The sequence below is a fragment of the Ambystoma mexicanum genome, chromosome 14 (assembly GCF_040938575.1).
Source record: "Ambystoma mexicanum isolate Mex_15411 chromosome 14, UKY_AmexF1_1, whole genome shotgun sequence".
Taxonomy (NCBI): domain Eukaryota; kingdom Metazoa; phylum Chordata; class Amphibia; order Caudata; family Ambystomatidae; genus Ambystoma; species Ambystoma mexicanum.
This window is the reverse complement of record NC_090940.1, coordinates 636,703,727-636,718,566: the sequence shown is the minus strand read 5'-3', so window position 1 is coordinate 636,718,566 and position 14,840 is coordinate 636,703,727. Positions and strand designations below refer to the sequence as shown.

At 46.5% G+C, this 14,840-nt stretch overlaps 1 protein-coding gene across 5 annotated transcripts in view; it reads right to left on the bottom strand.

Moving 5' to 3' along the window:
* MARK3 (microtubule affinity regulating kinase 3) overlaps positions 1-14,840 on the bottom strand; it is a 606,883-nt gene that overhangs the window by 246,027 nt on the left and 346,016 nt on the right. For all 5 annotated transcript variants that reach the window (XM_069638126.1, XM_069638125.1, XM_069638123.1 and 2 more), the window contains exons 8-9: positions 6,527-6,763; positions 6,268-6,387 (exon numbers count right to left, since the gene is read on the bottom strand). In XM_069638126.1, coding sequence (XP_069494227.1) covers positions 6,268-6,387; positions 6,527-6,763 — 357 coding nt within the window. The remainder of the gene's footprint in view (positions 1-6,267; positions 6,388-6,526; positions 6,764-14,840) is intronic.

The window sequence follows — 14,840 nt, the reverse complement described above, 5'->3', positions numbered from 1 at the left end:
AGGGGCGTCAGTGACCCCCAAACAGACTTCATACCCTGCGACTGACTACCGTCTCCCAGGGCATGTAAAGTCACCATTGACTTTACTAGTCCAAAATTGTGAACAGAACCAGTACAAACCATATTGTGGAAGTACTGGTAAGGGTTAATTCGATTGCCCCCTGGGTCTGTTTTTGAGGGGGCACTGTCCCGTCCCCCCTCATCGAGTTTCTGGCTGGTGGCAGTGGTTACCACGCGAAATATTCCACCAGAATATTCTCTATGGGATTTTCCCATTGATTTTAAAAGCACCACTTTTCGGTGCAATGTTAAAGATACAGCTGGTTTATTAATTTATTAAATCACCGGTGAGGTCTTTTTGCCAGAACTCTATTCTAAAATGGCGTTTGTGTCCGTCTCTAACTCTGACCACAGTCGAGCCCTTTGTTCCACTTTTTGGTGGGCTTCTCCACAGAAGCCCTCTAAATGGTGCCACTCTGTCTGGGCTTCCACAGGATGGGTGGGGAGGGGAATTGGCACCCTGGACTGCGTTGCCTTAGCAACCCAAGTGGCACTATTCCGATTGGCCCAGTGGTGAGCCGCCCGGCTCACCACTGGGCATGTGTGATTGACAGCTAGGCTGGTGAATGGGGGTTTTTCTGCATAAAAGCAGAGCCTTTGGGACTGGAACTTCAGAATTCGCCACAGGACCCAAGAATTCGAAGAGGGAAGAAGCTGAGCCATCTTTAACCGACGACACCACCGGAGAAGCTCTGCTGCAACAAACTCACCACTTTTCCAACGACAAGAGAAGATCTTCTGCTGGATAGTCTTCTCCCTTTGAGCTGGTAGGACCAACCAGTTCGCCCTTTTTCGCTTCCAAAGACGTCACTTGGTCGAATCGCCCGTGCCAAGCACCCTGACGGCCAGATAGCCAAGCTCACCACTTGACCACGAATAAAAGGACCGCACCTTTTAAAATGGGAACTCCACAGCTGGTTTCATCCCTGTGCAGTGCAACGACTCCACGTTTCCTTCTCGTCGAGATCTTCTCTTCCCCTGGTCGGAACCAGTAACTTCAACCACTGCCAGGAACAGCTGCCCCCGCTGGAGCTTCCTTTCTCTTTAAGGTATTGTATCCTGCCAGGCCTCCCTTTCTACAGATTGCTAAAGGTGACCCTTAAACCCTTGGCTTCTAAACTGGGTTGGCTCCAGGCCTTCTAACTAGATCTTTTGAATCACCCCAACCTCTTTTGAACATGCTGCAAAGACTTTGCGCACTTTAAACCATATGATCCTGGGCACATTTTGCTTAGCTCCATTTAAAGTGGGCCTGGCCTATGAACTTTGGCTCTACAGTATAACCTGCCTTTCACCCCTTGCTCTGAACTAGTGTTGGGCACTGTTTTATGCTCTGCCTTTTCTCTCCCTTTTTAACCTAAACTATTGCAGTGCCATCTAGGTTAAGCGCTCACTTCTGTCTTAAGAAATAGTTGTGCTTTAACCCTGACTTGTCTGATAGTTAACAAGGGAGGTGGGTATACTTACCTGACTGTTTTAAATTACTTTTCATTGAGAGTGCTAGTGTATTACCTAAAGTGTGTTTTGAATAAATTATATACTTTATACAAAGCTCTGGTCAGTGTTTGTTTGCTCTACTGTGTTTTGGCCCTATTGTGTGTACACTGCATACTGCCATACTCTTCTTGAGAGAAGTCTGACTGCTCAGCCACAGCTACCAAGTAAATCTGGGTGGTGCAGTCTGCTACCAATTGGGTTTACTGCTTACTCATGTAGTCTTAATCTTTTTGCAGTGTTCCCCAAGGGAACTGCACAGGATTCTGCCTAACACCCGACTAGCAACATGTTCCACAAACGAAAATTAATAGTCCTCGTCCTACAAGAGACGAACTATCGATAAGGGGCCGAGTCACTGATTAAAGGCAAAGAGATAGGAAGGAACTTTTGGGCTTCACATAAATCTTCTAAAAAGGAAGGGGTGGGTACACTCCTGGGCAAACCAGTCCATCTGACAGATTGAGACCAAGAGGAGTTTCGGGGAATGTTCCTGGGAATGAAGGGCACATGCAAGGGAATCCGGATCACACTTTGCACCCTTTACACACCCAATGTCGGACAGGTGAGATTCTAAGGCGGGTGATGTACGAGTGGGCAGAGGGAGCCATGCTATTGGGTGGGGATTTCAATTTGATATTAGACCACAACCTGGACTGGTGGTCAGCGAAGGGGTTGGGGACAAGAGTGGCGACAAGGGACAACCTAGCCCCGAAAGACCTTTTTTTGCAGGACCACTTCTGGGTGGATGTGTGGCGCAGATCTGGCTGCGACCAGGGGGCTATACCTTTTTCTCAACCCTGCTTCAAGCATACACGAGAACTGACCTCCTGCTGTTGTCGGGGGGGAAGGAGAGGTTGGAGTGCCATGGGTGGAGGCCATTACGTGGTCAGACCACAAACTGGTGGTAGTTCATTGACGGCTAACCAAGGCACTGCAGAACTGTAGGTGGCGATGTAATGACGCTCTTGCGAGACCAAGTGTTCAAGAGTTTTTGAGGAAGGAGATCCAGGTCAATTTTTAAATTAATGACAATGGGGAGACAGACGGTGTGGGAGGCAGCTAAGGCCACTTTTCAGAGTTTGTTCATTACGGAGGGTTCCCATAGGAAACGCGAAAGGGCATGGATCAAATGTAAGCTTTGAGAAGAACAGAGCCATGTGTGTACAGCTGAATCAGAGCAGTCCTTTTGGGGGAAATGAGACGAGATCAAGCACTTCACTCAGTCCTAATTGGAGGTTGTCAAGAAGATTAGATTCATCCGACAGAGGTACTATGAGAGGGGCGACATGGTGGGGACACTGCTGGCAAATAAAAGAGGTTGCAGGGCGGAAGGTATCTGGGCCGCAGAGGCCGGCTGTGGAAAGACAGGACAGATAACTGAGCGCTTTGCAGTTTTCTACAGTACGACGTCCTTTCACCATGAAATGTTTTTCACTGCAAATTATTTTGGGGGGTTGAGGGATTAGAAAAATATATAAAGTGGGTGTTTAGGAATATATTTAAAAAAACACAAAGGGGGTGGGGCTTGAGGGCCCCCCCCCCAAATAAAAATTCAATTAGTTTTCTTCATTAAAAAAATCTGCTGTAAAAAAACCAGCGAAAAAACATCCCGCGATGAAATGACATGGAACCGTTTCTACAAGGAGTTATACACTAAGCAGTAGGAGGAGTCAATGGAGGACATACAGCAATACTTGGCCAGACAAAACCTCCAAAAACTCACAGGTGCAGAAAGAGAAGCTTTTGGAGAAGGAGATAACAGGGGAAGGTGTCCTGAAGCCATTAAAAGGTTGAAGACCGAAAAGGCCCCAGGATGAAAACTGCTTTACAGAACATTTCTACAAGCAATATCAAACCCTGTTGGCGAAACCACTAAGCTGTTTAACCTAATGGGGCAGGATACAAAACCGCTGACATTTCTTCAAGCCCTGATCGTGGTCATAACAAAAACACGGAAATACACTGCAGAGTTTGCCTCATACAGGCGCATCTGCTTTCTAAATGTGGACGCAAAGTTTTTTTTCTAGGATCCTAGCGACGCGCTTGGAGATAGGTCTTCCTCCATCGATTCATGCAGACCAGGTGGGGTTTGCGTTAGGCAGGGGGCAGACAGAATGCGGAAAGCTCCTCGTGCTGTGTGCACCAGGTGCCCGGGAGGAGGGAGCTCACTAGCTATCCCTGGATGCCGAGAAGGTGTTCCAATGGGAGAGCTGGACCTTCATGGGGGAGGGGTTTTTTCGTCATTGGGAATGGGCCTGAGATGGATGGGTTAGATATCGGCCTTGTACTCAGAGCTCATGGCTAAAGTTGTGGTTAACAGGAACAAATCAAGGACCTTCCCACTAGGGGAGGTCGGGGGGGCACACATCAGGGATGTGCCCTATTCCCGCTCATATACGCACTGGGATGGAACCATGGTCGGCATCGATCTGGGACAATGGGGAGATTAGGGGTGTCATGGTGGGATCCACTGCAAGCTCAGCCTATTTGCGGCCAATGGACTACTCTATTTCCAAGCCATCCCAAACTGTGCCCCATGTGGTGCAGAGTTTGGAACGTTGTGGGAATAGGTCGGGCTTCAAGGTCAACCTGGGGAAATCTGTGGCGTTCATAGCATGAGGGCTGCTGGCCAGAGAAAGGTAATTTGTGACAGGGCTTCCTTTTAAGGTGCAGAGGCACATTTTTTGCTACTTGGGGATTCATGTGACACGATGCCCGGGGGACCTATTCACCAGCAACTTTCTCCCCCTCTGGTCGTCAGTGAAGCGAGACATGGAGAGGTGGGCAGGGCTGGGGTTTTTGTGGATGGCAAATCTGAACTCTAAAGATGGTGGTTCTCCCCAAGTTCTTATTCCTGTTCCAGATGCTCCCGGTCCTTCAATATAGACACCAAGCCCTGAAACTATTGCATAGGTGGCATTAACCTCCAGTGAGGATAGCCAGGATGAGGGAGGACTGTGACCCCCCCCCCCACTGCTGGAAGTATCACAGTGAAAACAGGGATTATATGCACATGTGGTGGAATTGCGTCAGGGTGCAGCCATATTGGAGAGCGGTCATGTTGTGGAGAAAAGGGATGGATGGGATTCAGAGGTACCTCTCCACGTGGCTCCTCCCTTTTGGTGTAAATATGGAAGGGAAGCCCGAGGAAGAACAGGGTCGCATGTTTCATATGTTGGTGGCGGTGAGGTGTTGTCTGGCCCAACGTTGGAAAAGTCCACGAATGCCAAGGGAGAAGGAGTGGAGCTCAAATCTGTGCGATATGATATTGAATACCTAACCCACCTCTTCGATGAGTCCAGATCGGATATTGACGGAATGTGGCTACTGTTCTTAGAAATATGGTTGATTGGCCTAGTAAGGCTGGGACATAGCTGGAAGATTGACTGAAGAGAGTGTTGGTACTAAAAAATATGTCAGACTGGATTGTTGGCCAAGTTGGGGGGCGGTAATCGCACATACCCAGTGTTCTAGGAGAATTACCCTGATTCGGAAAAAGGATATTAACAGGGTGCTTTAATGTTGGGGATAATGAGTAATGTATAACTACTATTCTGTGTCATCAAAATGGCAATAACTTTTTTTTTTTTTAAATCACGTCTTGCCCCTAGGTCTTGTCCCCAGATCCAGGGGCTTGCCCACGACACTCATCAGCGCTACAACAAACACGAGGCTTTCAGTAGACACTACAGCACTGCCAAGTCTACTAAACATGGTCTGCTCGAAGCACAGGTTGCTGCTTGTGCATGTGACAACTGCTTCAGAACAGGAAGTATGTGTCCTGAAGCAGAGTTATCACATGCAAGAGCAACTCATGTTTCAACTGACACCTTCAGTAGACTCTGCATGAGCAACTGAACACAAACAGCCAAAGCCTCGTACCTGTGTAGCTGTCCATACTGGTACATATGTCATGCAATGTAGAAACATTAGGGTTGGGAGTAGTGTGACCAATTAAAACTGTATAGCCCCACTTCCATTATTAGCTCAAAAGGGTTTCCTACGGAAGCACAATAAGGCATGCTTCAAATTTAAAATTCTGGGCATACTTAAGATCCCATAATGCCCTTTGCTTTTATGCCAATTGCCATGATTGGGTTCTATTAAGAGCTACTATATTGTGTGACATGGCCTGCCCTGCCCCCTCCAGCAGGTCCTCCTTGGCCCCGCCCCTCCAAAGATTAACGGGTTCCCCCAGTACATTTTACTCCATTTTCAGCACTGCTTGTGAATTTACTTCTAATCACCCCCACCCCCCACATTAGATATCTTACAGAGCTCATGATATCCCGATGTAACTTCTAATCTAAAGTGACAGTAACCCATGCTGGTGTTACCCCAACTGTGGACCTAAATGGTTTTAAAGAGTGATTCAGTTCACACCAAGTCTACCTCCTCTTGGGTCTGAGCCAGTAGCCAGACTGCTCAGTCACTCCCCTTCACGGTTTGGTCAATAACAAAATGCAATCTCAAATGAACGTGCGTTGGCTTCTCAGAACCCCTGACCAAGTTCTGAAAAAAAACCTCTTGGCAAAAACATTACACAGACACCAGTTAAGGGGAACATACAGAATGAGAAGGTAATAGTTTCTCATTAGTGAAAACTACAGCCAAACAAAAACTTAAATAACTACGGAGCGATGGATCTGGGATAACATCTATTCACTGGGACAAAATCCATTCACTAGGACACCGCTCAGTCCAAGGTTACCTCCAGCGTGCCTCTCTTGGTTGGGTTCAGCACCAGGAAACGTTTGAGAAGATTTTCACAGTCTGTGGACATGTAGAACGGGATCCTGTACTTCCCTCTTAATACTCGTTCCCTTAGTTCCTTGTCAAAGGGAAGAACACAAGACTTATAAAACACACCAGTACACATGAACTTAAAAAGCGGGCAGAACTGTGCAAGTATGACAATGGCTTTTCCAATCGTCAACCATAGGTTAAAGGTGAAGTAATTTGTCATGTACCTTTAGGTTTTGTCCATCAAAAGGTAGCGATCCACTCACTAGAGTGTAAAGGATGACCCCTAAACTCCAGACATCCACTTCCGGGCCATCATACTTCTTGCCTTGGAAAAGTTCCGGAGCAGCATATGGAGGGCTTCCACAAAACGTGTCCAGCTTGTTGCCAGAGGTGAACTCATTACTGAACCCAAAGTCTGCTATTTTTATGTTCATATCAGAATCCAACAGAAGGTTTTCAGCCTATCAAAAATAAAAACCATGATAAACCACATTAAAAGATTTACAAAGAGAATCCAAGCAAACTGAAGATGTGAAGTTAAAATCATTGTGGCAAAAAACTAATTGGAACTAAATTCAGAAAATGACAGTAGCAGGTTCTACTTCTCAACATACATAAGTAACATTTATCTTTAGAAATAAGCACACGTTTCCTTCATTGATTGTTATGTAAACTGTATATAACAAGCTTAGGGTAGGAAATGATTAGGTACTGGGAGCTATTTAGCTCCTGTGTGCAACCAAGAAGAGCCTGTCTTGATACCAACAGGTACTGTTAGAACAGATTTCCCTCTTTGTGCGAAATTCTCTCCACCGGTCAGTCCCAGAGCACTTTCTGCTGGAATCTTGGATTTTTCACCTGAATAAGTGGGGACCTTTTTTCACACTCATACTTTTTATATTGGGTGTATTTTGTTGCGAGATAAGCACACCCGACCTCATGACAAGTTATGTTAGCAGTGCTGAAGAGATCTAAAAAGGCATCTCATTTCCCCCCACTCTCCAGTAACATTTTGGTTACTAGGGGTGGTGGCAGTGTACCCTTTACACAACTTTGTGAACTCATCACAGGATGTCTTTGCATCTGCCATAGGGGGACACAAAGGACAGCATTTGCCCAAAACAGTGGCTCTACTACTATAAGCTCTAAACAAGATGGTCACTCCTTTCTGTTGTCTTTCTACCCTGCTAGGTGGTGGAGGGTAGCCTTGGAAAGTCTCAAGGGCCATTTGAGTGCTGGCAGGTCAGACAGTGGCAAGGCCAACCGAAACTCCCCCCTCCTTTATCCTGCAGCGTGCCTGAGAGAAACCAGTTCAGACAGGGAGGCCATCTCTCCCCAATGGACCGCCATCCCGAAGTCTGAATGGAGCATGGGATACGAATGGTGGACTCATCCAGGATTCCTGCATAAATCCAGAGGTCATAGAGCTGAAACACTGAGTAGACTGAACAAGAATCCAAAGAAGAACAAAAAACCCAGCAACTCCCGGCGCCTGCAGAGTAACCGCTGCTGTCCAGATGTCAACTTCTAAGCAACGGGGACGATCTGAAGCAATCTTCCTCCCTTGGAATGGCAAGCCTAACAATGTAAGAATTAGTGCAGCTCCACTGGTGTGGGACTACACAAGACTTCGTTTTAGACCAATCTTTTAATATAGGCCTGTACTGCACAAGTTGGTAGTGTGACTGAGCAGCCACGCATATCTTAAGATTGGTAATGTGAGCTGTAGAGCTGTGCAAGGAAACCAGTAAACAGGTACTCAAGTAAACACACACTTAAAGTTATAATATATTTATACAAAGATATTTAAAGCATTCTTTAAAAAGCAGGAGTCATGTCATTTGAGGCTAGTTTAACATGTATACAGTATCACCTTTGCAATATTGATTTTCTCAGGAAGGAAAGGTTAGGGTTAGATCAGAACAGACTGATAGGTTATAAGAACAGTTCGATTCTCCCAAAGGGATGCAGGCAGTCAATTATCCAAGCATTAAAGTGTTCAACATTTAAGACCTGTAAGGGAACAAGCACTGATAAAGGCCTCCTTCCGAACCTATTGGCTTTAGGGAGCCAGGACAGCAGTCAATGAACAAAGTCAAAGTTCTGATGCTCTTAGATATTTTTGCTTAAATACTGTTCAAAAGAGAAATCACAGCAACTCGAGAGAAGGCACCTTTTAGAAAGCACAAGCTTTAAGGCCAATGCAGGTAAGTTGTGGTGAGCTTCATGTTGGGTTAAAAAGCACTCCCAAAGGGTAGGAAGCACCCCAAATGGCAAAAGGATAAAATACCCCAAACCCCCACAGTACCTAGAAAATGAAGAAAATTTTACAGCTGTTGCCTTCACGATGCAATGCAGTGGAGTGGACCCTTGTTCCCGGTCCTTCGTTGCGCTGACCGGGAGTGGAGAGGATGTGTGGCAGGCTCCTGCGGCAGCACTCTAGGGGCTCGGCAGCAATGGATTTCCATCGATTCAGCGGCTCTTTGTAGTTTTGGCACCTTTTCTCAGCGCCAATGAAGAAGGAAAAGCTCCAGTTAGCATTTCCTTGATCTCTGTCCTGGACTCGAGTGAGGGGACTTTGGACAAGGATTTCTTGCTTCTGTAGGGTCCTCTGGATGCCTGCGAAGATCTGGCAGGCTTCAGACTTCGTAAGACAATACAATCACAAGTGGTCGAGGTATTGCGGCGATTGGGCTTCTGTAGCCTTGGAAAGTGGCAGCAAGTCGGGGGTTGCGCCAAATTAGAGCTCGTCTTGAAGCTAGTTGATCCCACCAGCTTAAGGGAGGAAGTCCTTTGCAGATCTTCCCCGTCGATTCGAAAACAGTCAACAAAGCTGCAGAGCTTCAGCGGGAATAGATCACATACTTACACAGTGCAAATAGTTTCAGTTCACCAGAAGAGTTCAATTCAAGTCAATAGGCCAGGCCAAAGTCAATGGGCTAGTGTTCTGGATAGGAAAGAGCCGTTCTGGTACCAAATCGTAAAGTCTTTGCAAAAAGTTCTCAGAAGTAGCTTAGACAAAAAAGAATCATTTGTCGGTTCACAAGTTGATTAGGCCTGCGAGCTGAGAAAGTTTCACAAACTTTCACCGCAAGAGTGGCGTTCTCCCAATCGGGTTGGCTCAGTACCTTTGTATGAAGAAACAAATGTTGCTGAAGTCGTGGTTCCTGGCAGGACCTGCAGATCTTGCTGTTCCTGAGCCTCAGTCCTAGGAACAAGAGGGGGGGGGGGGGGGCCGGGACCCGTTTAAACAAAGGGGCTTAAGGCGCCATCTTGAAAAACATGGCTCCCGTGATTTTTAGCGACCGGTGTTATTGGGCGGGAAAAATCATGTAGTTTGTTGTAAAACCACTGCCACCAGCCTTTTCAATATGAAAGGGTAGCATTTGACTGCTACATGAGTCTTTAGACACGGGATACTATGCAACCCCTCCAGCATTCCATTGTAAGGTAGTGTGTGCTGGGCCTATGAATTTGGAAAGACTAGTAAAGTCAATTTCACTTTACGTTCTCTGGTAAATAGTGCTTTATCCCAGAGAAGGTATTTAAACCTTTGGGAAGTCTAAAAGACATCCCTGTGTCACTGCACTGAGGGTGCAGTGTGACACAGGAAAATATGATGCCTATGGCGTTATCTAAAACTCCATAATCAAACACCACAAATGTAAAACACATCAAAACACACAAAAAAACAAAAAAAAAAAAAAAGAGTGGGGGAAAAAGGCACTCTTTCCACGGAAAAAAAAAAATCAAGTCCTCAAAAATCCAGCAAAGTTGCGGGGTTCTTCAAGGTGAAGGGAATTAGCACTTATATAAGAATTCTCCGTAACACAGCTAGCCGGCCAAGAGGGACACCTAGAGACAAAGGACAGGGAAAATCCCTCACTTCCTGCCTTTCCAGACACACTGGAGCCTGGGCGGTCTTCTGGGCTGAAGCCAGTCAAAGGCAAACTACACAAAAGGCTCAAACCTGATGTAAACAGTAAAAGCCTAAAAAACGAACAAGAAATGGTGAAAAAAGGAGAGGCAATTTTTGGAAAATGGTTGCCTCGTGTGCAGCACTGCAGCTGAGGTATCAGCCTGCAGATAAGAAACCATTGCCACCAGCCATTCAAGTGAGTTAGTGTAACAAAATGTAACATGAGGAATGAGTTAAAGGAATTACTAGGTTATTACCCCCCCAGCACTTGTGTGCAGGACCCATAAAGACGGACCCGGATCATCTTACTATTGTTGGAAGCAGTAGTTCACCCAAGAAAATTTAGTTAAACATTGATAGAAGTTCAGGGACCTCGTGGCACTGCACAAAAGGTGGAGAGTCAATGCAAAAGCAGATGCCTATGGAGTTTACCAGACTGCATAAAACAGTAAGGAACGAGGGAAGAGTCTAGCTGACAGTTGCACTAGATGTTGCTTCAGTGAGCTCTGAGGCCTAAGCCCACACCGCGAGTCCCCAATCCCAGGGGCGTAGGAGACCCATAAAATCTGGGGGAGACAGGGGACACCTTGGTACTTTGCTTTATTTATTTGTTTATTTATTATATTTTAGTGAAAGAACTCGACTTGTCACAAAATTAAAATAGCAGTAGGTATTAAATCACATCTCACTGTATAAAACAAGAGAAAAGAAGAAAGAAAACAGAAGAAAATTAAGAAAAAGAAAAGCAGTTCAGAGTACAAAATCATTCAATTCTGTCCCTCTTAACACTACGTTTTTTTTCAATGTTAGTCATATTCACCATTTTTTAACACAAACACAATAGTTTCAGGGTGTTTAAAAAGCATGGGTTATTATAACATAATGGAATTTATTTCGGCAACCTCGGGAATAAAGCACCAATTCTATCCCACTCGCAATCAAACCTGTGGACCATCTGATCGATAGATCTTTTATGTCTGCCCCAAAAACACCTGCCCTCAGGCTCCCTTCACTGGGGTGCAAGCTAGAGGGAAACCAGCCAATTTTGCGCCATGAGGGGGGCAGCCACAGGACTGGAGTGACTGTCAGCTACCACATCTGCCACGGCGTGAGTAGCCACTCAGCCAAATGTGACTTGCATGGATCCCCTTACGTTACCAAGAAAGTAAGTTACTTACATCTGGTGACGACAGTAAAACGACTTGAATTCTTGTATGGAATTTAAAAAGCACGGGTGAACATTGCACAAAAAAACTGACGTTTGAAAAGGACTGGTTGCTTTCAACAGGTATTAATGGTCGCGGGAACAAATCTGCCTCCAATGGGCCTAAACTGATTTACAACTAAAGGTAATGCACACAGCTCCCCTCAGACACAGCCACTGTCTTTTCCTGTTATCATGATTCATGAAATGAAACAAGGGTACGCCCCTCAGGTTTCTCAATTCATTAAACAGTTTAAGAGGCCGGGATTCCTTCCCTGAAGTGCCCATCTTCCTATAAATACCTGAACAAGCCTCTTGTTTATTGGTCTCAGTCGCATCTCACAATAACTCTGCACTCACCTACTACTCCATGCTCACACACTAGGGTGGGGGCCTCTCTACAAGCTCCACTGGAGGCACCAAAGTTTAAGCTTTAAAATACATATTTAAGGTCTCCAAATCCTTATTGGAATCAACCATGGGAGTGAAGCAAAGTCTCCTGTTGATACTTAAAAAGCTGCACTCGCGCAGCAGCATTCTTATTGACTGTTCGCCTGACATTTCTGCAATTAGATAAAAGAAACAGAACCTGTGTACATTCTGATTGGAATATAGACTCTGTGTGCGCTTGGCTTCTGTTGAGTTGAGATGGGCCGGATGTGCAAAGGACGGAGTATCTAAGACTTCATAATGGTAGGTGATCCCCAATCAGGATACACTCCTGGTTTCAATACATACAAAAGTATTGAAAGCTTCAAAGCAGTATCCAAGAGACGCATTTTACTATTTAACATCTGGGACAATAAGAGGCCACCACTTCTGGCGAGGATACCATACACAAACTCCTTACTCTGAGGCATGACTCAGCATTTCGAATTATGGCCATTAACTGAGCTGAACTATTAACAAACTTTAGAAACATGATACACCGATGGAATGACAGGGCACGATGTTAGGCCTTCTCCTAGTGCGATAGATTTTCCTGTATGTGCAGGCAAATAAATAGCCTTGGAAACAGTAAACAGCAAAATCGAGAGGCGAATGCTTAATGTAAAACTCTGGCTGATGCTGGTCTTTCATTGTGGTGTGCTCTGCTCCATCTAGTCCTAAACCTGTCAGGAGAATTGCCCCTTTTAGCAGAGTTACATCTTGAAAAGATTTGAAAACACAGCATTGTGTTGATGTTTGTTGTGGTAGCCAAGGTTTGTTGGTGCGCGACATCTGCTTAATGGGTTTGAACTGTGCAACTTGAACAGGAAGCTTTTTGATGAAAGTTCACAATGCATTTCTCGCTTACACAGATTTGAGTATACATAGTGCACTACACGCTGTAGTGAGTGGACACTGGGTGCAATGCAGTGGGCCTGCAGTAAATACACGCTCAATGAATTTCCTTCAACTTAGTTGCCATCGACTCATCAGCGCACGATTCATCTCCATGACTTGTGCAAGTCTTGTAAAAAAAAAAAGTTTGATCACATCTTTGGATGTGACAGCCAGGTGAGGGGCCTCTGCCAGGTTGGAACATCTGTGTATTCAGTCCAATAGACTTATGGCTTGCACGAGTTCAGTGTCCTGAATGAAGAGGAGGGGTCACAATGGGAACACCCCTTTGTAGTCAGCTATCACCCTACTTCCTTTTCCTCCCCATAAGGTGCGTGCTGCAAAACACATGCGCAAGGGAGCACACGTATGTGACTGCAGTCAGAGCAGTAGGAAGGCATCTACCGCAGCGTGCAAGGCCCCTGTGCCCTGCAATGTCTGGGCAGTTTGCCGTCTGGCACCCACCTCATGACGGCCCTGTACATGATCAGTCATGCCATGACGTTTCCATGTGTCAGCATGTAAGCAATCACATTTTGTTTCGTCGCTAGCCAGTAGCAGATTGAAAAACCATGACTACACTGTGCGCAGTGCTCCAAGTAAAGTGGGTCGGGTGGACTTTCTAATATATAGAACAGATCAGGACTCATGCAATGGGACATTGTTTTGTCAAGGGTTGCTCCTAAGCAGAGGACATTGCATTGTTGGGGGGTGAATGTCTTCCTCCCATAAACTCTCCTCTGCGAGGCCTGGCAGTGGCTCACAGCCAAGCTTGGGTGACAGTCCAGCCAGCCTTCAGCATTCAGTGTTCAGTGTTCAGGGGGTCCCAGGGCCGGTCCTGCAAGGGGGAGGGAAGGGGGGGGGATATAGGCAAGCAGGCGGGACAGGGTTCATCCAAACCCTGGCCCCGGGCAGAACCCACCGGGGCATGGGGCTGTTTCAATGCCCAGTTTGGAGCTCTAGACTCATCCCGTCCACAGCAGTGCCAGAGAAGATATTCAGGGTTCTACTTGCCAACCACTGCCATTTTCTCTAAAGGAGGAGAGGCCTGAGGACACTTCAACGAGGGGCATCAGGGCACCCAATGACTACGAGGAGTGGGGAAAAATGAAAGGGATGTTGGTCATCACCTTTCTGGCGCTGTCGAGTTTCTCTTTGGGTAAGAACGATGCAAATACCACTCTCGTCACCATCATTAGCAGCCGATAGGGGTTTGGGGATTTTTTGGCATGGTGAACGAAAAGTACCACCAATGGCTGTTTAAAGTGTGCCTTATTTTTTTTTATGCGCGGAAGGCAGGGGAGGGAGGGAGGAAGAAACTTCTTTACCCGCTGCAGCTGTCTGAAGTTTGTTGCACGCATCACTGCACAGGCTGCAGAGCGACAAACTGGGGGAAACTGGGGGGATAAATGCAATTGTATCCCCCCACTTAAAATTGTGGGGCGATTTGTCCCCCCTGCCTCCCTCATGTCCTACCCCACATGCCCAATCCCCCAAATGAAAGTGGCCTACCCCCGACTCAGCAGGCAGGGGTCGGAACCACCTCTCAAACAAGCACACCGTCCAGAGCAGATTGGGGCCAAAGCACTGGAGATCGAGGCAGGGCAAGTTCAAGCTGACTCTCCCAAGGTGCAACTTTGGTATAACATCAGCAACCCGAAACGACCTTGGACTGCGAGATAACCTGCATCCACCCTCGCAAGCACAAGTGAGCGACGACGATCGAAGGAGGGGACTACCCTGTTCCCACCCCAAATCATCCCCCCGCCCCAATCGGAATTACAACTGAAGGTGCGGTAAGGAGTCCTACAGACCTGGAGGTAGGGAGCAGGGACATGAAGGCCTAATGGCACGTGAGGGCCGACCAGGCGGGGCCCTGAAACAATAAGCTTTCCTGTGTGATTAGTAACAGAGACCCGCAACACCAAAGTGTAGAAGGCTTCACCATTAATTCTAAAGATACCTGTAGCAGGACACACGGAAAGTATCACAACCCAAACATTTTTCTTGCTCTCTGGTGAAACTTCACATAACGGTATAGGACACCCCTCCACTCAAGGGATGGAGTGGGCCAGAACAGCAGAAACAAGGG